Source organism: Chrysemys picta, chromosome 2, assembly GCF_011386835.1.
Source record: "Chrysemys picta bellii isolate R12L10 chromosome 2, ASM1138683v2, whole genome shotgun sequence".
NCBI classification, from domain to species: domain Eukaryota; kingdom Metazoa; phylum Chordata; order Testudines; family Emydidae; genus Chrysemys; species Chrysemys picta.
In genome coordinates this window covers 59039002-59063393 of record NC_088792.1, presented here as the reverse complement: position 1 = coordinate 59063393, position 24392 = coordinate 59039002, and the positions used below count along the sequence as shown (strand labels likewise).

The 24392-nt window shown below is 39.2% G+C and overlaps 1 protein-coding gene across 12 annotated transcripts in view; it reads right to left on the bottom strand.

Annotated features, from left to right (window-relative positions):
* HDAC9 (histone deacetylase 9) overlaps positions 1-24392 on the bottom strand; it is a 650822-nt gene that overhangs the window by 101434 nt on the left and 524996 nt on the right. For 11 of the 12 annotated variants that reach the window (XR_010598283.1, XM_065583246.1, XM_065583245.1 and 8 more), the window contains 2 exons: positions 22131-22250; positions 21720-21817 (listed from right to left, as the gene is read on the bottom strand). Coding sequence is in view for 11 of the 12 variants with exons in the window: in XM_065583246.1 (XP_065439318.1) it covers positions 21720-21817; positions 22131-22250 (218 nt within the window). In the remaining variant the exon portion in view is untranslated. The remainder of the gene's footprint in view (positions 1-21719; positions 21818-22130; positions 22251-24392) is intronic. The other variant, XM_042856420.2, reaches the window with a different exon arrangement.

Sequence of the window (24392 nt, the reverse complement as noted above, 5' to 3'; positions counted from 1 at the left end):
TAAACGAGGTCGGTTTTTCAATCCATACAGCCTTCTTCCTTGATGGGAGATTTTTGGGCATTTAGTAAAGTGTCCTTAAACAATTTCCAATGATCATTCACCTTCTTCTGACTAAATTCTTCCTCCCAGCAGATTCGGCTGATAATTTTTTCCAGCTCTTTGAAATTGGCCCTTATAAAGAACCAAATATACATACTACTGGTCTGGACTTTATTCTGTTTACACATTACAAATGTGATCAAGTCATAAGTCTGTGATCAACTCCTCTTTATCTGTCCAGACAACATCTAATAAAGAATACTCCTGTGTTGGATGCAACACTTTCTGAGTTAGAGCAACAAGAAATTCCAATTCCTCTTCTTTGCTGCCCTGGGCTCCTAGCACTGTCATATAGGCTATTAAAGAATTGGGATTAAGAAAGAATTTATCCAAAAGACAGCATACCATCGTGTTGTTTGCCAGTCCCTTGCAGAATGTTCTTTCAATTCTTCTTTGTACAGAAGCCACATCAATGATCATCTGTCTTCCTTAAATGGTTGGAGATCTCTGTGGGAAAGCTTGCTTTTCTTACAGGTTGGGTGACAGAATTGCCAGGCAGCCAGCTGAGGCAGAAGAAGATGCAGGCTGGAGCAAAGGTTGGCTAGTGTGGAAACAGGCACAGGCTAGAGCAGAAGCAAAGCAACGGCTGGCTGCCGCAGGAGCAGGATCAATGGCAGTCTATCAGAACTGTAGGCAGGTAGCGATGTTGAGTAGACTGAATAGACAGTGTCTCTTAGGAGCCTATAACCTGCCTTGGCTCGCTTGTGGATTGACTGAACCCTGGTTGAATAGTGTGGGGCCTGTCACAAGACCAGCAGATAACTGACTCTGATGACTTATCACACTCTCTGGCTCAGGGAGGACTCATCTGGCTTAAACAGGCTTAGGTTCAGAGATAATTCAGGGTTAGGCAGGCTCAGGCTCAGGGGTAACTCAGAGATGAGTCATCACATCAGGCCAAACAGCAGTCTGCAGGTGTGTCCCATACATCTCTCCATTCCCTTGGACCAGCTGGATTTTGAGAGATATCTTCCATAGTTTCCATGTTGAGGACCTGGTATTGACTGTAAATTCCCAGATGTGTGAAATTCCTCCTGGTACTCCTTCCTCTGGTGGGCACAGCCTGACAATCCTTGTCTATCTCCAGCTCTGTAGAATGCCACTTGGCCTCTTGCCTATGGAGATTATGAACTGCCAAACCTCCTCTCTGACTTCCTTTCTCTCTGACTCCTTGGTGCCCAGTTCCTTTCTTCCTTGAACTTGGGGTATTGATGTTTCCTGAACCTGGCTATCTAGGAACTTCTCTGATTTTCAGTAGCATTTCTATCTGCCTATCCAATCCAAGAATCTTTTCTTCCAGCACAGCCACCAACATGCACTTCATACACAGGAAGTCCCTTCTGGCTTTAGGCAGGAAAGAAAATATGGCACATCTGCTGAAAGTCACCACCGCTATTCCATTGCTGGCCATTGTGGAATCGCACTTAGAGCTGGACCTGGAGTGAAAGTCTCTCATACTATATCTCCAAACTCCTTCCAAAACTCTCCTGTTAGCTGCTTTTGTTCATGGCTCTTAAGTTTGCCTAGCAAGTGCCTTTTTATACCCAATCTTCCTGCTTAGCTCAGCTCCGCCCCACCCCTCATTACTAGGGAGCAATTAACCACTAAGAGATTTCAATCAGCAGAGTTGATCAAAGGTTTGAGGGTCATTCCACATAGCCTTTACCAAGACACCAACAAAAAGATCTGTCTCAGCTGCTTACTTAGGCCTTGGCTACACTTACCCGCTAGTTCGACGGCTGGAAATCGAACTTCTGGGTTCGACTTATCGCGTCTAGTCTGGACGCGATAAGTCGAACCCGGAAGTGCTCGCCGTCGACTGCGGTACTCCAGCTCGGCGAGAGGAGTACCGCGGAGTCGACGGGGGAGCCTGCCTGCCGAGTGTGGACCAAGGTAAGTTCGAACTAAGGTACTTCGACTTCAGCTACGTTATTCACGTAGCTGAAGTTGCGTACCTTAGTTCGAATTAGGGGGGTAGTGTAGACCAAGCCTTAGGGACCCATAGCCCAGCATACAGTCCATACACAGAAAACTAACAAACAGCAAACAAACATCCCACAGATGGCTTCAATGCACCACTCCCCAAGTCCTGCTACCTCTAAGCACTTGTTCTGTAGCTACATCCTCCAAAACTTCCCTTTTAGGTGCCTCTGTTTGAAGCTCCCAAGTTTGCCTAGCAAATTACTTATTATACTAAATCTCTATGTTTAGCTCAACACAGCTCCACCCTTCACACCAGGGAGAGATTAATAACTCAGAGACGTCAAACCACTGGGCTGATCAAAGGTCCAACGGCCAGAGCCAAACAGACGTACCAAGACACCAACAAGCAGACCTGTTACTCCATCCTCTCTCAAGATAGAGGGGGCATTTAGTAGCTATGAAGCATGCCTGGGGTGAAAAATGGGGAATTCAATTCCTTTTCCCAAATATAAAGTTATCTTTGCCCAAAAGTGAAAGGAAAAGAGGAGGTGAATCCCATTCTCCAGATCAAATTCTTCATCTAGTTCCTAGGTGCCAAAAAATAAATTAAAAAAAATAAAAAACATTTCCCAAGCTTTCCTGAATGCTAGTAACATCATCTGTCACCTACGCAGCTGCCAAAACCTTAGTTTTCTTTTAATGATTTCTATATTTATGCATTTTCAGTTAAAAAATCATTGGTAAACCTGGGCAAGTAAACTGAATTTCATAGTGATGTAAATAATCAACACCGGGGCACTGGACCGGATATGGAGTAGTGTTCTTTGAAATTGAGGATCTCTGCCACATAATGTAAGTCTAATATGCTACATAGAACATAGGGCCTTGCCTCAATGACTGAAGCAGCTATTAGATAAAAACTGGATTTATTGCTAATCTCATCTGAATTACTGTACTCTTTTTTTCGGAGGCCCAAGAGAGGACCCCTCACAAACGTAAACCATGGTTCTAAGTTAAAGATAGAAAAACAACATTTCCCATTTGCTAAGATTTTTTAAGTGTAATAAAAATGGAATCTAATAGGAAGTCGCTTGCAATTTTTAGCTTCTTAAAGAAACTTTGAATTCCTGGATGTTTTCCTGAGTTTCATTACCGTACTATCAATCACTGCAGTTGTACATATGAATTAAATTAAAGCAACTCAGTACATTAAGAGAAAACACTGCAACAAAAAGCACCCCATGTTTTTTCTTAATCCCAATTTTGACCTTGTTAACAAGCAGGTGTGAGTCTTCACACCACCACTAAAAATAATAAAGAAGCATGCTATTCTTTAAACCACACTAGCTACCATTTGTTTTGTGTGATGTTCCCCATTATCCTTTTTTTTCCACATTTACTATAGTCAGGAAAGTAAAAATACAGTTCTTTGATCTCCTACATCACACAAAAGTAATCTATGAGAATACAGCATGTGCCGTGGTATGAGAAATGTGTCCCAACGGAATTCCAGAGTCCAAAGTATAACCTAACTAGAATATCCTCTATGCACGTTTTCTGCAGTGAATTACTCCCACTGCTATTACTGAGTACAGCAATGAAATATCACAGCCAAAAAAAGCCACATTTAATACATCGGCTAGATAATTTCCTTACATTATAGTAACTCTTTCATTCTCCCTTAGCAGCACAAATATACTGTTATTTTAAGGTAATTTGGAATTAGAACAACAGCTGACGCATCCACACTCCAGTTAGTTTAAAAAATGGAATATTTTATTATGTTTTACACTTACCTAGAGAGGTGAATCAGACTGTGTGCATTAAGTGGTTTTCAGATTCAATTACTACAAGATACACTTTGACAATTGTGTATTTGGTAGGGTCAGAATAAATATTAGTAATGCACTTCAAAGATAAAAAGTTCTAAGTAGATATAAAACATAATAAAATATACAAAAATCCTAATTAAGTACTTTACATGTAACTTCACTGGCAGGTGTAAAAGAAGAAAAATTCCACTGAAGTCAATGAAATTACACTGATTTAAAGGAAGAAGAGAAGCAAACCCTAAATTCAGAAAACGTAGGAAGGGGAACAGGTTGCTACATCAATACATAAAATGAACATGGAACAAAAGGATTACTACTAATAATGACTTTTAAAACTACTGAAAAGTAGGACATAAAGACAACAGTAATGTTTTGAGCATAAAGAGTAGTCAGGAAAACTATTTGGCCTGCAGGAATCAGCATAGAGTTGGTTATACTTCTGCCAGTGATTCCCTGTGTGGTCTGTTCAGTGCTTTAAACATACACAGTGTTACAGAAAGATTGTTCTACTAATATTTTTATTGTACTTTACTTTTCAAGTTGTAGCCTTCACATGACTTAGTGAAGTGGGAAACTTATCAGAAAAGTGAGAAAATTACCACTTATATAATGAACAGCTCTACTCATTTTAAAAAAGTGCTGTAAAGCTTGGAAATTAACAGAATGAACAATGGAATGCTTCCTATTACTCTACCTGAGGTACATCATTCATCCAGCCGTAACTTTGCCCCATAAAATTTGCAAAAATAAATGCAAAGGCAAATTAAATTACTAGTGGATTATAAAATCAAATCTCCTATTCAAAGGATCACTGTCCGATATAGTATAACATTAACAAATACTACACAGACACATTCCCTAAAATCACGTTAGTTGCTACAAAATACAGTCAATATAGTTAAAAGTGGAGACATGCAAAGTTTACATTCAATTGGACACACGCAACCTCCTCACAAACACATATCATTACAGCAAGCATATCAGTTATTCCAATTCTATTCATAAAAGTATTCTACTTTGCCAGTACATTACAGGACGTGTATGATCAGGCTACTATCTGATTTTGTTAAGGGATTCAAACTACATCTTACCTGAGCAAACATGAGTCCAGAATATGTTGGTTTACTGAAGTGGTAGTTTAAACTATCTCTTATATCAAGTATGGGATCAAAGAGGAAGTCTCTTGCATTTTTTTTATTTAGCCACTAAAAATGAGAGCAAATAAAATCTGCTATTTAATAAAAAGCATAACATCGGTCCATCTGGAAATATTATCTATTGAAAATTACAACCATTCACTCTATGACACATAGAGCACATTTTCTCATCCATTATACTATTATTGTTGGATTGTACTGAATTAGAAGAGAAATCATTATATGCTGAATATTTTACTGCAATACCACTATATAAAGGGATATTTTGTGAGCTTGCTCCATAGAGTTTTACATGCAAGTTGCTTATTAATGATAATAAAATCTTCATCAAGATAAAAAAGCTCTCTATAATGCTACCTATGTATTGAACATGCTACATTGTTGTAAGGTATTGATTAGACTCAGACAATGCTGATTATCTTTAAAGCATTATTATTTCAGCAGAGTAAGATTCATTAAATTTATAGAACATATAAAGGGAAAAAAAACAGGCTTCTTATACATGGGTCATTTGTGATAAAATATTTTTCAGTTACAAGTCGCATGGCTGCATACAGAATCTTTGAGGTATATCACAGAATGGCATAATTCCAAATTACAGTGTCTTAAGGTGTATAATATTGCTGGAATAACAGAGGATCTATGCAATATATACATCCCATCTCATAGATGTAACATTAGAACATAAAAAGCTTCAATTCTTTCCCTCAGTGGAATCTAAAAATGTTGAGAATATTAAAGAACCCAGGAATAACTAAGGGAGACCTTGAAATTCTGGGATCCACAATTTAGTTTGCACCCACAATTTTGTCCTTTCCTGTTTATCAAAAGACAATTATTTTAGGGGCTTGGACAGTGTGTTATGATGAGATTTACAGTCACCGGTGCACAAGTTTTCCCAACAGTAGCCCCGGTGCTCATTTGGCTGGCCAGGGAGAATGATCACTGCAATGTCACATGGGTGATGTGTCTTTGTTAGGCTCCACTAAAAAAAAAAAAATAGATGCCCTCAAAAGTGACTCTTCAGTCCTTTATAACGTCTTTATTTTTATTTTTCTGCCTACGTGTTTTTTTTGGTGGGATGCGGGACAGGGGAGGAGTTTGGATCTGGATCTGAGCTTTGTAGTTTGGACCCCGCCTCCAATTAACATTGCTTTTATAACATGCCAGTGGTGGTAATATAAAATCTGGCTCAAATCTGCCAACAGTATAGACTTTTGTTCTTGAGAGGCCCAATCCTGCAAACGTTTATGCAGATGTGTAATTTTACTGATGCGAGTAGTCCTATTGACTCCAACAGGACTACTTGCACAAATAAAGTTACACACTGCCTAAGTGTTTGCAGGGCCCATTCCAGGCTTCTTAACTGCTGTCTTCCCATTGACCTCAATGGGCTTGGGCCTTAGAACACTCTCCCTGCTTTGGTGTGCCAAGATCTGGCCACTCATTGATTAGCATGAGTGCAGATCCTTATTTATCCAGCAGCACCAGCAGCAGAAGCAGCTCTGGGGCTAGGACCATACTCCGAAAGCAATCATCCTTGAAAGAGTAACTCACAGCTAACAGTGCTGAAATGCTGCAGTTGTTTCTGTGAGTTACAGTATTTCACCTTAAAAAGCACAGATGTGCTCTGCATTCACTGTAGGGGTGTTCACAGGATCCCTTCTGCTTTTGCAGAATGCCTTTGCATTCATTCATGCTACCCTGAAGATATCAGGCCAGATATAAGGGAGTTGGTTCTTTAGGGTGTCAGGTCTGCAAACACACCACAGGGGTTTCCTCACTTATTTCCACTTCAAAGAAGCATTAAAAATAATTTCACTTTATGACAGATTTTAACTAGATTTCTTTCCTCTGTGATGATTAATTAGGCATTTGTTATAATTTGCCATCTTTGCAGCCCTAAAAATAAATGTCCCCTTTTGCAAATCAGGCACAAACAAAATGTTTTGAAAAGTAATCACTTGTTAAAAAAAATGGAAATTGGGCTTCTGTGTTGTTAGGAATGTACACACATAACAGAGTGAAATTTAACACTGGTAAATGATCTAACTACCTCAAAGTGAAGTTTTTGCCTTCCTACAGTGGCCTTTCACCCTGCCCTTTCCTCCAATCTGAAGAGAGCTGATGTTGATGGAACATATAATGGCTCCTTTCCTGTGTAGTAAAGTCAGCAATAAAGCTTAGTAATTAAGGTGACCGGGGAGGCCCAGCCCAGCAGGCTAGTGGTGTGGCGAACACTTTTAGAACTTCAAACAATATCAAAGTCACTGAGAAACGGACCTAGTTCAGGACTGGTTTGAATTAAGCCTCACTTCCACACGCACTTTTCAAATCCAAGCTCAAACAAGAAAGCCAAGGCCTTCTGGATTTCATTAGAGCCAATTATCTTATCTGTTTCATCTCAGGCCTGACCCTAAGGCTGGCAAACAGCTATTCAGTGCGTTTGTGTGGTTGTTTGAGAAAGCCTCTAGCCAGCCAATGGCCTGAGGAACTGCTAATTAAAACACTGTTGCCCCCTGCCTCTAGTGATTAAATATTTTCAAGCTTTTGTAAATAATTTTTCCATTCTTTGCCCCAAGCCTCGGAGGTCCAATACATGCAGTAATTTATTTAGTTTGTCAGAGAATACTGCTGGAAATCTGACTATAATACAAATTTAGGAAACTTTTATACCTCTCAACTTCTGAAAGTGACATTTTATAAACGAACAAACTATGTATACTGTTTCTGATGTAATTAAGTCCTAATGACCTTATTCTGTTTGAAGTGATATAGTGTATAACAGAGCTTACATTTTGTCGATGATCATCATATTTCCTCAAATGTCAACATGATATCTAGGCTCAGGGGCTTAATGAGATCATACATATCCTACAATAGATATTGAGGTACATATATGGTCTTTAGAATTGTAACTAGAGGGTGGGGTCAGTGTTCCAAAGCCTGGCCTGGGAAGGATTGCATCCCAAGACACCATATTCAAACATAAAAATCTGCCAAGCTAGCCTGAGAATTCCTTATCCATTATTATTATTATTGTTATTACTTGTATTACCATAGCACCTGCAAGCCCTTCTCATGGACCAGGACCTCATTGTGCTAGGTGATGTACAAACACAGAACAAGATAGTCTCTGCCCCAAAGAGCTTATAATCTAAGTATAAAACAAGAGATAACAGATGGATACAGACAGATGCGGGAGTAAAAGGAAACAATAAGACAATATTGGTCACCATGATAGGCAGTGGTATCAGCTTACCAGTGGCCTAACCCTGGTCAACCTTTTTTTTTGTAGGCTTCACAAGGGAAAGCTTTAAGGAGGACTTTGAAGGAGGATGAGGTGGTTTTGTGGATGTTTACAAGGAACTCCTCCTAAGTGCGAGGGGCTGTGTGGGAGAAAGCACAAAGGTGCTCATGTGAAAATTTAACAAGTGAGCAATGGAGACCGACATCATGGGCTGATCAGCCAAAATTTTGATACTGAATAGGCCATGATGGGGTTTGAAAGTGAAGACAAGAAGTTTACATTTGATGCAAAAGAGACAGGAAGCCAGTGGAGGGATGCAAAAAGGTGGGTAACATGGTCAAAGTGACAGGCTAGGAAAATAAGCATTACAGCAGCATTGTGAATGCATATGAGGGGGCAAGGTGGCATTTGTCAAGACAAGAGGAAAGAATGTGGCAGTACTCAAGACATGAGATGATGGGAGCTTGGAGTTTCAACAGTGTGCATGGACAGAAAAGGCCGTCTCTTAGAGAGGTTATACAAAAAGAATCTGCAAGGTGGATATAGTCTAGATGTAAGGACCTAGAGAGAGGTCAAGTCAAAGAAGACATATTGGTTAGGGGCCTGAATGACAGGCAGAATGATGGTGTTATCCACAGTGAGTGAGAAAGGAAGAAATGGGGAAGACTTGGGGGGAAGATTAAGAGCTCCTTTTTCATAGAATCATAGAATCATAGAATCTCAGAGTTGGAAGGGACCTCAAGAGGTCATCTAGTCCAACCCCCTGCTCAAAGCAGGACCAATTCCCAGCTAAATCATCCCAGCCAGGGCTTTGTCAAGCCGGGCCTTAAAAACCTCCAAGGAAGGAGATTCCACCACCTCCCTAGGTAACGCATTCCAGTGTTTCACCACCCTCCTAGTGAAATAGTTTTTCCTGATATCCAACCTGGACCTCCCCCACTGCAACTTGAGACCATTGCTCCTTGTTCTATCATCTGCCACCACTGAGAACAGCCGAGCTCCATCCTCTTTGGAACCCCCCTTCAGGTAGTTGAAGGCTGCTATCAAATCCCCCCTCATTCTTCTCTTCTGGAGACTAAACAATCCCAGTTCCCTCAGCCTCTCCTCATAAGTCATGTGCTCCAGACCCCTAATCATTTTTGTTGCCCTCCGCTGGACTCTTTCCAATTTCTCCACATCCTTCTTGTAGTGTGGGGCCCAAAACTGGACACAGTATTCCAGATGAGGCCTCACCAATGTCGAATAAAGCACATTTAGCTATATTAAGCTTAATTTTAGCTATATTAAGCTTGAGCTGATGGCTAGACATCCATGAGGAGATGTCAGATAGGCCAAGATTTTAGTTTACCAGAGAGAGACAGGTCTAGAGTAAAGAGCATAGCATAGAAATGGTAGCTGAATTTGTGTTTGTGGATGCAATTACCCAGAAAGAAAGCCCTGTGGAACCCCCAGTGAAAGATGGAAGAAAGATGAGGAGGATCACCCGAAGAACACACTTGATTAAAAGCAATTAGAGAGGTAGGAAGAGAACAGACTCATGAAAGCAAAGAGGGACAAGATTTCAAGAAGCGTGTCAAAGGCAGCTAACAGATTCCGTTCACAAGAGGGATGAGGGTCGAGGATGGAATTGGAAGAGAAGAACTCCAGATAGAGATTATATGCAGCGCACTCAATGAATTTATAGATGAAAGAGAGAAGGGGCGGTAGTTGGAGGGGCAAGTGGAGTCCAGTGTAGGGGTTTTATGATGAGAGAGACTAAAGCATACTTGTATTGTGAGGGGAAAGAGACAGTGGAAAATGAGAGGTTAAGGAGAAGAGTAAAGGAGGAGATGAGAGTAGATGTGAGGGAGATCAGATGGGTTGGGATGGGGTCAGTGGGGCAACCGGACGGTTTAGAGGAGGCAAGTAGATGAGAAACTTCTGTGTTTGTGACAGGGGAGGTGGAAAGAGTTGTAAGAGGGGAAGGGGAAAAGGAAGGCAAGCAGATGCTGTTTCAGAGAATTTAGTGAGTGGTCCCAGTAAAGAAAGAAATGTGAAGGGAAAAGGGTGGAGAGGAGTCTTAGCAAATACATCTCCATTGCTTAAAGGAAAGTGTAAATGACTTTGTTCTAATCATTTACATAGCTAAATAGTCAATAATAGATATTGAAAAAATAAATGTTAAACCAGAGGGCCCGATTCTCCCTTTCACTTCACCTTTTACACTTGCTTTGGATAGGTGTAAATGACTGCACATCTTACTACCCTTCTTATTTGGTAACATCTTACACCCAATTGCATGGTGTACGCGACAGAGAATCAGGCCCAGAATCTCCATTTGTTGAATGGTGTCTCTTTCAATGGCAGCTGGCATTTTGCTGATCCTCCCTAAGAGTGCATCTGATGGTGCAAAGTAGGAGTGAAATAATTGCCTTCCTTGTCAGTTACTGTTAGTCATCAGACAGTATCCGAGCCGTTGTAAATTCTCTATTTTTTTTTCAGTTAGTTTTTTGTTAGCATTGATTATATGAAAAAAATATAGCAACAAAGTTTAACCTGTTTGATTTCCAGGGTTATTGGTGGTTGATTAGTTTTTTGTTTCTTATTGAAGAAAAAGCCTCTATTGTCTGATACATGGATATTGATTGTCATTTGAAAAACTGAATCAGCTTCCCCAGGGAGTTAGTTGGTGGCGGGGGAGGGAGGGAAGGGAGGGATGTGCTGATGCTCCTAAGCTCTAGGGAATCATGATACCTTAGCTTGTGAGAATGGAAGGGGAAAGAGATTATCATATTCATGGCCACAGTTCCTTCATCCAGAAACCTCTTGCTGGGTATTTGTGAATAAACCCACAGAGTTCCTTATCAGCCCAATAACTCAGGATCACTCAGCATAGGATAGAGAAGTCAGTCAAAGCTTGTAGCATTTACAGTGCTACTGCTGTCTAATGCATTTTCTTTATTGTCATTCTTTTTTGACATGTGTGTATTTTTAAATGTATTGTTAATGTGCCTACAGAGACTAAGATAGGCAAATCATACAAGTTAAATAAATAATTAAAAGGACAGCCAATTATTTCAGCATATGTTGATGCAGGTGAATGCTTGTGCATACTTTTTTTAACTTTGGTTACTTGAACAGTTGTTTAAACATAGCTAAAATAACTAATTTAAAGCCAGATTCTACCACCTTTTCTCTGTAAGTAGTTCCACCGATTTCACTGACATTAATGAGATTACTTCTGGAGTAAGCTGTTATTCAGTGTGAGTAAAAGTATCAGAACTCAGTCCTTGGAATATATATGGATAGAATTTACTCTGTAACAATGCCTTCTTATGATACAGCTGATTGATTCAATCCTATGCCCTGATCCTCATGTGTGTACAATTCTGCCGGTGTGTGAATAAAACAGAGGCCCAAGTTTGCATCATCAAAAATTGAAGATGGTAGCTTGCTGTCTGAGCATTCTTTTATTACTAAATGTAAAAAAAAACAATTAAACTTTAAGACCTCATTCTAATATGCTACCTCACTCTGAGGAGCACCTTAGTGTACAAGTAGTTCTATTTACTTCAATGGGGCTGTTTGTGGATTAAAGCAGTATTGCCAATTTCAATAATCATGAGCCAGGTGTCCCAAAAACATGAGACTTAAAACAAAATGGGGTTCTCTTTTTTGTAGTGTGTTTATGAGCCCTTAAGGATCATGTTTTCAAGATTTTCTGCACAACCATGTGGACTACAAATTCATGTTAAAAAAAAATAATATAAAAGCTGAAATTCTCACAATCTCAGGATTCCAGGGGTTGGGGCTTTTAATAAAAACAGCATATATCATGGGACTCAGGATAAAAATCACAAAAATTGGAAACAATGAGTCAATTGCTTCTCAGCATAAGCCAGTGTTTTAGAATATGGCCCTTAGAAATTTAGTCTTCCTTGGAATTACTGGACAGGCATTGTTCGTAGTGACCTGAAGAAGAGTTCTGTGGAGCTCTAAAGCTTTTCTCTTTCACCAAACAGTTGGTCCAATAAAAGATATTAACTCACTCACCTTGTCTTTTGCATGTATAGGTAATGAGTAGAATATATTTTGTATGAAAAAGGATGGAATTATGGTACGAACAATCCGTGACACAACCACTCAATTCCTCGAGGATTAAAAAAATACAACCCCAAGATGTTTGTGCCACTCAAGCATTAGTACACCTATGTGCACATATGAGTATACACACATACACACCACAGATGTACACACACTGACATACACACTGATACATGTGCTTGCACGCACTTCTATGCAATCCAAATCATGTTTTAATGGAGGCAAATACAAATTCCACTTCTTTTTTCTTCTTGAAGTATTAAAAAAATGGTGGTGATCTCATTAGCTAAACTAACTAAAGCAGATATGAAAAAGAACTATGTAACTGAAAGGCCTCTGTTGCTGCTGTTCTTGAAATAACACTTCAGTCTGATTCTGGATAATGGGCTTTTAATAAAAATATCCACCAAAGGAAAACAATTTAACAATACATAAAGCACTAGGGCGCAATCTAGTGGTTCTGTTACAGTCGGGAGCTGTGGAGCTGTTCCAGAGGTGAACATGTGGATATATATATATGTATGTTTATTTATTTATTTACAGGCTATAGTATAGTTATAATAAATTATCATAAAGAAACAAAATTTTAAATTAGGGCTGGACAATTACACAATAAACCAGTGTTAGTGCAGGACTTTACATTCAGACCTGAGGTTTTGCCTGACCTAAATACCACAGATATTTTGACTATCAAGAAAAATCCTCTATTACCACTTTTTCTATTTAATTTCTTTAAGGACATATCAGGTGATATTTCTTACCTCTTCACCAGAGTATTCAAAACGTTGGCAAATTCATTCTCCACACATCCCTATTCTTTCATCTTTTTGGCCTGACAGAATTTGGAAAATACTAATAATGCTAAAAAAGCTCAGGTACATTCCTGCTCTTTGAAAACCATGGACATACATGGCTTAGGGTTTTAATCAAATAGTTTTTAACCTGAACCCCATAAACTTGACACATGCCATATTTTATTATCCTTTCTCCCCTACCCCCTAGTAGGCCATGTTAATAAAAGAAACTGCGTATCTGCAGGAAAGTAAGCCGACACTAATTAATTTATATAATGAAAGGTTTCATTTCTGTAGTTCCAGTAAGTTAAAGGAGCTTCATCGGCAATTTTAAAAAGCTAGTGCAGCTAGGGAGACAAGAAGATTTAGAGTGTTTTGGTGAGAAGTTGGGATTTCCAAATAAAAATACACAAGGGGGAAGAACAAGAAATCACAGGATATAATCACTGTTGCCACTTTTAGTTTTATGGTAAACTTTGAAGTACAATAAAACGATGAGAGGCCATTTTTGCACTGTTTTAAATGACTCCCTTCTCCATTCCTTATCCAGAGCAGGGGAAAAAAAAATAGAAAAACTCTCTTCCTACCCACCAATGCAAATCTAAATGTGAAATGGCACTGGTCACTCCGGAGTTCTTCTGATCCAGAGGAAATGTCAGGAAACAAAGAAAACAGCACAGCTCCAAAACTTACCACTCGCACTTCCAAAAAAGTTACTAGAAAATATCAGTCCTCATTCAGGACAATTGAATAAACCCCATTAGAAGCTAATACATTAAGCTGTTTTGAGAGAGATCATTCCAAACAAGCATTTAACATAGCAAAACAGCTATGCATTTTAAAACCTTCTCTTTCACAGGTGCTTTGTCCAGTTACCTTTACATTTTCCCCAAAACATTTTCTCTGGCAGAACACACATGAGAAATTTCAGTTGAAACAGTTTTATTTTGATGACTATAAGAGAAGGGGGACAAAATTAGAGATGCAATGGAAAATCAGCTGCCACTTTTAACTTCTGAATCACAGCTGAAGTTCCAGCATATTGTACCTAACAACACATATTGCTTATGTGGCTATTTTCCCTTTGCACAAATTCATCTGCAAAACTCACTCCTGCAATGCCTCAGTATGATGATCCACAAAGTAACTAAATTACATATTTTTAGCCTGAACAGAGGTGTGAATACTCTGACTGTAGAGTTATTTGTGACTCCTCTGTACTGTCTTTCTAATTTAGGGTTACATTGTGTAATTTACACACAAACCAGTATACACATCTCATCTATTTATTCTATAAACGATTAAGGATTGAGACTATCTTGTACCATGTGCCTGGCACAATGGGGCTCTGATCTCAGCAGTACATACAACAACACTGATTAAAGGATATCTAATAATAATTTTCAGAAGAGGAATTTTCCTCTACAGAGGGATATCCATAGTGGAATTGATTACATGTAGTCACCATACTAATGTCCTAATAGTTCACTTTATTACCATGCTTCTAAGTGTAGCTAGGGAAAACACTATCTGTTGTCTCATATTTTATTTTATTTTATCATTTTATCAGAAAAATACTCATTCTCAGCTAGCAATTTACGCGGCATTGTAGAATGGACATATTACAGTACTTATTAAATAGTACCATAATAATATTGAAAATATTATAAAACCATTATATAAATCAATAGTACGCCATCATGTGGCATGTTATGTTCACTTCTGAAAGAGAAGGGCTTCAGAGGTGGGTGACAGGTTTTAGCTATATGGGTAATTTGAAGAGTCTGTATTATTCCATTACTGGGGCTAAAAAAAAGTCTGACATCAGATGCTAAATTTCTTGAAAGACCCATTATTTAATTAGTTTTAAATATCAAACTAATTAATGGATTTACTTGTAAATTCTCAGAAAATTCAATCTATTCTCAAAGAATAAGTGCTGCATTTTTAGGGGAAAATGCTATATTTCTCATATCTAACAAAGAGGATGGGTGCCTGCTTTAAGTGCAAAACTCAGCTCAACCTTAAATCTGAAGCCACAAATGGCATCTCCATAATACCCAGCTATGTGCTGGTCAGCCAAAAGGTCTGGAAAAGGTAGTGAAAGTACAAATATACTTACTTCATACTGACCAATAACTTAGAGCAATATTTCCCAAACATGAAAGTTGAACCTCACTCCACATATAGGAAAATTAAACCAATCACTTCAATCTTTCTAGGTTAGCAGGGTAACATGGAGGAAACTAGCATTGCCACTATTCCTCACTCTGTACTTTTGGAAAACGCTGCCTTAATGAGATTCTCTTCTTCCTATGAGTGAAATATCCTGAGAACTCTGGGGTTAACTAAATTATTGATATTATTTAACACCTGGGGCACCTACTTTTAGGTAGTTTTGGAAAAATGAGGCACCCATGAAGTAAGAAACTAAATTTATGAATGGATACAGACATCTAAGTACTATTTTAATAAACAATTAGCCAATTTACATGTACAACTGAATAAATAAGAAAGAATGTTAGGCCTCATATTTATCAAAATCTGTCCCTCAATATTATTAACAGTTGTGTTTTAGTGGAGCCAAAACTAGTAAGCATAAAATAAAAACTAGTTGGCGGAATGAAAACTCTGAATTACTTTCAATATCAACGTTCCTACTTGTGTTATAGAAAGCTTTTTCCTTCTGCCTTTTAGCATCAAGCTAAATTTTCCACTTATCTTTTTGTGGTCAACAAACCAAGCACTTCAGTATGTGTTAAACTTAACATGAATAACCATACAAACAACAGTCTTAGCAGAAACACAAAAGAAACTAAAGGAAAAACATTTTCTTTTACACAGTAGAGTATTACATTTTCAAGACGGCTGCATACATTTAAAACTTTTGTTTGCATTGAAAAAAAGAAGTGATCTGAACTCTATCTATGCTGAAATGTGTTTTTGTTTTGTTTTGCACATAAATGAGTATCTGTCAGTTTAAAGAAGTGATAAAACAGCATGAAACCAACATGGCAGCCACAATCCAGCATGGTGGTTTTTCACAGAGTTCATAGCACTCCCATGGGAGCCACTCATCCAGCACACTTTTAAAGTGACTGCTCTGTACTAGGCTTCTAGCTCATCTGCAACTGGGTTCATATGTTCTTATATGTGGAAGGTGGTTTGTTTTCATTTCTTCTGTGAATACAAATAGGATTTTCCTAGGCTGCTTTAGAGGAAAGAGATTGAGATTTACTCTTGTTCAGCACTAAGAAGACGTATTAATTGGATTCATCTGGTGATAGATCAGCATATAAGATGAGATATGCATTTGTGGGTGTGAGTTCCTAAGAACAGATACCTACATAAAGCATTACACTCATGACATTGAAAGTATCACTGAAGGCCAAATACCTGACTATAAACAAAAATCTAATATAAGAAAAAAGGCTGGTGTCTGTTTCTATGGCCATTATTATTTAGAAGGGCCTCTGTTGTGAAATTAGTGGTCAATCAAACAATAATGGACACTACGCCATAGTTGCCAACATTTCAAAAAATGTGCCTAGGGCAATTCTGGGAAGAAGCCAGAGCTCTGAGGGCTTTTTATATTATCGCTATTGGAGGGGGATTTGCTTCTACCCTGTCACTGCCTTCATTCTGTTGGGTGGCACCATCTTGGTCCTCTGTGTTGCTCATATACCTCTTTTTTTTTTTCATTTGTCAACATCAGACCAGTTGAAAGCTGATGCTCTTTCTATGGCCTCTTGGTCCTGGCTTTGGCCCTGTCTGTCTGGGTGTGCCAGCTGACTGCTGCTACTCCAACATTGCTTTGGTTTCATCTCTATCAATGTCCTGAGTCTGTTGCTACTTCATACAACCAGTCCCACTGTAGCTTGAATAGTTGCCTTTTCCCATTGCTTTTGGACTATATGACAGTTGGACTCAGACCTGCTCACCAGTGTGTAACAGCCTCAGGTCCTCGGCTTTGTTGTAGTGAACTACCCTCTTAACTTGGCATTCTCTTAACTGCTTCTGTTTACCTGTTCTACACTAGTGGTTGTTATTGTTTTGATCCTTTCCCTGAGCATTTAGCTGCCCTTGCTATTTGGAGGTATTTCTCTAAGGATTTCTCTGTTTCTCTCAACAATCATTTCTGTAAGCTGAGAACTTGTCTTTAATTAGGTAATATTTAATGTCACCAATGTGGATGTAATCTAAGAATTTATCCCCTCTTCTGCTTCTTGGTTTCAGGTAAAAAAAAAAATCGGTATCTTTCTACATTCTCATTCTGTTTGGGTCACAGCACTCATCAAACACCTTTATCAGCTGTTCCAGTCTTTCTGAAAACCTGGCGGGCTGGGGATAGGCATTTGGGAAGAGCAGTGAATTGATAATGAGTCTGGTTTACAATAAACCTGAGAAATCTTCTGTGGCCTCAGAAGATAGAAATATAAAAGTAAGCATCCTTCAAGTCAAGGGCAGATCCAGGGAGGGAATGACGGAGGCCAGGAAGACCAGGCAGAACCTCAGTTTCTGAGATATCTGTTGAGGCAATGCAGGTCCAGGACCGGATGAAGGAAATAATAGAGTAAAACACCTTCTCTCTCAAGTTTTGAGGTATCTCCTCTACGGCCCATCCATAGGAGGGTCTGCACACCTCCTGGGCCAGGAGGTTTTTTTTTTTTTTTTTTAAATGGAGATATCCCATCTCCTAGAACTGGAAGGGACCTTGAAAAGTCATCAAGTCCAGCCCCCTGCCTTCACTAGCAGGACCAAGTACTGATTTTGCCCCAGATCCCCAAGTGGCCCCTTCAAGGACTGAACTCACAACCCTGGGTTTAGCAGGCCAATGCTCAAACCACTGAGCTATCCCTCCCTTCCTCCCTACTGCTGAGAAGGGTCCATGAAGAGCGACGGGAATGGAGTGGGAGGGAGGGGTGGATAAAAATTGTGTGGTATAACAAATCGCCACAGTATTTAGCATCCAGTGGTTCAATGTTATACAGGACTATGCTAGGCTGAAGTGGGACAGTCAGTCCAAAAATAAAGGGGAGGCAGGATCTGAAGCAGAAAACCTGGGGCGCACCTTCTAAAGGCCTGCTTGGGCCCACCAGAGTACCTATGTGACCCTGACTGTGAGGTTGAGGTGGACGGAAGGAGTTGACTGCACTTGTAACCTCTCTCTTTTCTCTTATAGGGGTCCTGTCTTGGAGGCAGAGCTGAGAAGTATGGCGGCTACTGGGGCCTGAAGTGCTTACTCGAATCAGATGGAGTACACTGGACTCAACATTCTCAGCAGAGTCAATGGTGCCACCATGGGACCAGGGATGGAGGAATGGCCCAACGTGGGTCACACTCCACCACCTTCCCCTTGCTTGCCTTTCTTTGGGACCAGCGGGCGCCCTCTGTTGGTGCACTGCTTTTTGTGCTTCTTCCTTGGCACCAGGAATGGAGAGCAGTGCCGGGATGCGCACAGTGGTGGAAGAGCACTTTGCACTGAGGCTGACGTGCTCAGTGCTGAATCCGAGGGGCTTAGTTCTGAAGCCGGTCTAAGACCCGCTTCCATTAGGATAGTCTTAAGTCTGATCACTGTGGCCTTCTTTGTGCAAGGTTTAAAGTCCCAACAAATTTGGCAGTGGTCTTACATGTGAGATTCTCCCAGACACTTCAGACAACTGGAGTGTTGGTCGCTCATGAGCATAGGCTTGCCATAGGAGGCACAAGGTTTGAAGCCCGAGGACAGGGTCTTGCCCGGCCTAGAGACAAAGGGAGCCCCTTAGCAATAAGGGGAGGGGATACAACTATACACATTAAAAGTATTTTCAATATCTACACTAAAACTAAACTATGAAACAGAGAGATAATCACCTTGCCAAAGGAAGAGGAGACATTCTAGCAACTGTCACGGGCAATAAGAAGGAAGAGGATGTGGGGCCAGCGGTGCCCCTTATACTGGTGCATAAGCATGCGGCACCAGAGGGTATCAGAGCTGACCCAATGAATACCACTGAGGGAAAAATCTCTGGCAGCAATCTGGCAAAACATCTTAGGTGTGCACACACCTAACATGGAATGGACATGAGCAAGCACTCAAAGAAGAACTAAACTGGCTCTTTATTAAGACAACTATATACAGAGATGCTGTAACTGCAGCTAGCATTCGAGCAAAGAGCACACAGACTGACTTTATGGTGCCTCCTCCAAACTCCTCCTTCCTGAAACCTGTGCTCCTCCCTCCAAATTCCATTCAGGTTGCTATATTGACAACTATGCTAAACCATCATCACAATTAGTACTAATTGTATTCATGATGGCAGTCTCAAGAGAGAGGCAAAGACTACTGAGGCAAATAGACTAAATTATCCTCTTATTCTTAAAGGAATTCTATACAGGGAGGGTTTGAGGCACATGGGGGTGGTACTGAAGGGTCACTTTTACTACTACAGCTGCTCTTTTATCTATCATTTTAGATAAATAGAGGACATCAGTATCCATTGCAAACAATCCCATTCTGTTCATCAGCATCACATTCACAAAAAGAGTTTCAAAATAAAATAATAACAACAACTTTAGAACAATGAGAAGTGGTATCCACATTATTTGGACATAACTATGGGTTTTAAATGAGTTAAGCTGCTTACATTTTTATGTGAAGGCATAGTAGTAAAATTAAATTTATAAAAGTCTGGATTTTTTAAATCAAAGTTGGGCACAAGTTGTTATTGTATGGTTGCAGACTTGCTAAAATTATTTATTCTTTAATAAATAACAATAATATTTTTCTTTTTCTAAAGTTTGCCTTTCAATTTACTGCTCCAGAAAGGTACTAGTTTGCCAGCCAGGAGACTGAAGTCCTCTGTTTAGTCATGACACTGGCACAGTATGGACAGGAGCAATACAAGCTTCTCCACAGTGTTCATGAATGTGCCTTAAACTTGACCTGTGGGGAATAGATTTAGGCTGGACCATTAATTTCCTGTCTTTGCTGTCAATGATAAGTATGGTGGTGGTCTCTGTGATGTAAACTTCTACCCATTAAAAAGGGCTGAGACCACCAACTCATTTCACTTAAGCCATAATATGGTAACAATTTCACTCACTACCAACCTGGGCTGGAGTTGAACCAGGAACATAGAGGTGAGAAGCACTATAGCCCAGTATTAGTCCTGAGTCAGCCAATCTCCTGGCTTTTATAAAATCTCAAACAAAGAACAAGACTGACCTTGGCAACAGAGTAAATGAAACTTTTAAAGGAGTCAAATTTTGGGGCCTACCACCTTGACAATGTCCCTTGAAATAACTGGCTGTTTGGTTAGACTGTTTTAAATAAGGCAAATGATGTAAGTAAAATTAAAACCCATTTTACAAAAACAGATTGTGATTTTCTTAGCTATTTCTATGTTTGGGGTTTAGGCTTTGAATTCAGTTGTGTGATGTCTAAATACAAAACCTTCTTGGATACTGTACATACCACTTCACGACCACCCAAGAGTGTTACAGAAAAAAAAGTTTTATATGTTTGTGGTATATTTGCTTTACAGTACAGGTTTAGAGTTATATATTTTAGATATATCATTTCAAATTATAAGTCTTGACAGGGTCAGAGGTACAAGTTAGTGGTCTCACTGCCATTTTTGAACTGCAGCCATTACAAATTGAAGCCTGGTATTTCCCAGCAGTTACAGTTTGCCCAGTCTTGATTGGCTATTGTTCACCATGCCCTTCCACAGCAATAAGGCAAAATGCATTCTGCTTTACTGTGAAAGGAAATGATACATGAAATGTAGGGCTGCTGAAAGTGAGTACAGTACGGCATGTTTAGGTTCTTTCTCCTCTGGCCCCATGAAAATAGATTATCAAAAGCCAATGCTTCATGGCTGAAAGAGTGATCCATTTAGAATGAGATATTTCAATGATATTATGATGCTTCACAATTACTTATTTTAAAGCAAATAATACCTTATTGTATTGCATAGAAGATACCATTCTTGGCCAAATCTATGAACTTTAGTGGGAGTTTTACCTGAGTAAGGAGTGAAGAATTTGGCCCATATTATATTTTACTTGGTATTTTCTATACAATTACAATTAGGTTAAAACTAATTATTTTTCTCATGCCAGGTAAAATTGTTTACATTTAATAGTGGTAGATGTGAGGAGGTAGATGTAAAGTTGGTTTACTGCTATCATATAGTAATGATGTTTATCAGTGACTGATTAAATCATCAAACATTTTCTTGTATATTTTGAGCTGATGGCCAGAACAAGTAAATAGCTTGTTTATTAAATAACCTATAATGTTTCCGAGAATCATTAATTTTATAAAAAGTCTAGTTTTATATATTTTGTAGTATATTTGCTATATCGTGCAGTTATAAAGTTGCATATTCTCGATACAACTTTTCAAATTGCAAGTCTTGACAGAGGTCAGAGGTAAAAGTTAGTGGTCTTGTTGCCATTTTACTTAAACAGTTATTTTAAGCGAGTTCCACCCGGGGTCATTTTTTACGTCTTTCAGGATTACTATAGTTGTTACTTGTGTGAGCTTTCACTCTACTGCCAGTTTTGGCACTTTTAGAAGGAAACAAGTACCAACCTGAATGCTGTTAGGTACTCTACATCTCCCATGGGGGGATCCAAGCCACCTGTCCAAGCAATATTTACATTATATCCTTTGCCAAGGCCTCTTCCAACCTGAAAAGACAGGGGAAAGTGCCAAAGGAGGAGGGGAGCAGGAAAAGGGGAGATGAAAAAAATAAGAAAACATACAAATGTGTGCTTTTGAAACAAACATCAAACACCATGTCAAATCAGTCCAGTCTTGTTTGACAAGGACTGTTCTGGGTTATACATTTGTTCTCCACTGGTCCTCCAGTCCCTATGGACAATTTGGTAATCTGGTATAATTTAAAGCACCAGCGAAGGACGAGAAAATTAGGGGTAATCATGCAAAGCAATTACCTGAAAGATGCAAATAAAAATGGGTCTCTAAAGAAATAAACCTAACCTCATTTGGGGCTCCACTGCCAGGGAAGAAGTTGCCTTCATCATAGCGATGGAGGGAAACATACAGGATGCTGGGGTCAGCATAAAAAGCCTGCTGTGTACCATTGCCATGGTGAACATCCTAAAGGGGAAATTAAATAGATGACAAATGCAATAATGTCCAACTCGGTGAGTAGAGATAAGTTCTCTCTCTCTCTCTCTCTCTCTGTGTCTCTTCCCCTCTCCCTCCACCACCCCTATACTTCCTGAACTTTCAGGCAAATTACTCTTTAATGCACTCATTTTTTAAACTGGCTTCTAAAAATCAGGAAACCACAGTGAGCATGCCCTGGAGACTCCAGATGAGCAGTCATTGAGAAATCCCAGTCCTTTTGTACAATTAGATATTTATACACCGGCTCTTTGTACTCCTTGCCTCAGTGATGGAATCTAGCATCCTGTTTTATGGAGGAATTTTATGACTTATTAACTGCCAACAGTTCATAACCCCTCAGGCTTAATTAACTAGCCTCACTGGCCTCTGAAGAAAGACTAATGTTTAAACTACAAACTAGTATTTTGCAGAAGGATCTACGGTTTACAGAGCATTTTCGCAATTCTTGACAGAACACTAACCATAAGTGTGTTCATTGATTTGCCAAGTTCCACTACTGAGGTCAAAGGCTTTGCGACCAGCTGAGTAAATTGGCTCTCTTGAAACATTCAGTTCAGTTAGCAGTCCCTCAGCAGTTAGATCCACATCAAAAGATGCCAGATGCAGAAGGACTTCATACTTCATTTTTGCAAAATCATGACGGCAACAGTAGACATAGCAGTATGATCTCATTAGCTATTAAATCATCTGGCAGAGAAGAGCCAATAGTACGGTGCCTTCCACAACCGAGGAATGACCATAGCCAATTTGCATATTTCAAACATAATATAACAGTCCAAACACCAGTGCACAGGAAATCTCTTTCTTTAAATAAAATATTTTAAAAATATTTAGAGAATGAGCATATGATAATGGATAACGGTTTAAACTTTTCAAATTTATTTTTTGTTTCTTCACAGTTGTATCATTGTACAATATATGGTTAGATACATGTGGGGTTTTATAAGCGAAAAGGGAAAACCCAGGTGCACTGTGGTGGAGGAAAACTGAAGGTTTTTTTTTTTCCCTAAACTTCCACATTGAAGCTTATAAGAGACTGAAAGATTTCAGATGTTGATTCTGCTTCTTTACTCCATCTGAGTAAAAATATAGATTTCAAGAAGCTATTCCACAAGGAGAGTAAACAAAATATTTTGAAAAGCAAGCCTAATGCCTTGACTGCATTTTCATTACAAATGAGTGTCCTTGGGTCTGGGCTGATATATAGTCTTCAAAAATATTTTATTCAAAAACTCAACAAAATTGCCATCTGTTCATCATTCATCTATTCACTGTGATCTCTAGGCACCAGATACAGATTAAAGGAGCATAAAAATAAATTCTATAAAGGCCTGTGCTCTCCACTCTTAAGTCAGCTTCTACTGTTGTGGGTTTTGATTTTTTTAATATGTTCTGGCTCTGACACTTTTGAAATTATAAGAATTAAAATAGACACTTGGGCCTTTTATATGCTTCTTGATCTTCTATACTGCAAAAATAATTTTCTATTGTAAACTTAAATTTTGCCAATGAAAATAGTCCAGAAATGCCATTGAGTAGACAAAGATACCTGAATGGTAAGGATAGTGTATTCTACTATTAATCAGTTATATGTTTTGAGTATGGACTCGGTTCTGAGCCTAGCCTTCTTGGATGAAATGTAGGACTTATTCAGAAACTATGGATCAATCCAAAAATTGAGATTTATTCATCGGAAGGAATGAAAAAAGGAAAGCAGAAAGTGAAGTGTTTTTCCTGTGGTGTAGATGTAAGAAGAAGAGGAAAATTTCAAAATGAAAAACAAAGAAGTTAAAATTATATATACAAAAACAATTCTGAACATTAAGGAATGCACTGGACTGAATATTATTAATCTTTTTATTATTATTATTATTGCAGTAGCACCTACAGGTCTCAGTCAGATTGGGGCCCCATTCTGCTAGCCACTATAAACATATAGCCCTGAAGGTCAATTAGAAATCTCAGGGTACATCTACACTTGAAATGCTACAGAGGCACAGCTGCAGCGCTGCAACTGTACCGCTGTAAGTATAGACACTCACTGCATCGATGGAGGGATTCTCCCATTGCTGTAGTTAATTCATCTCCCCAAGAGGTGATAGCTAAGTT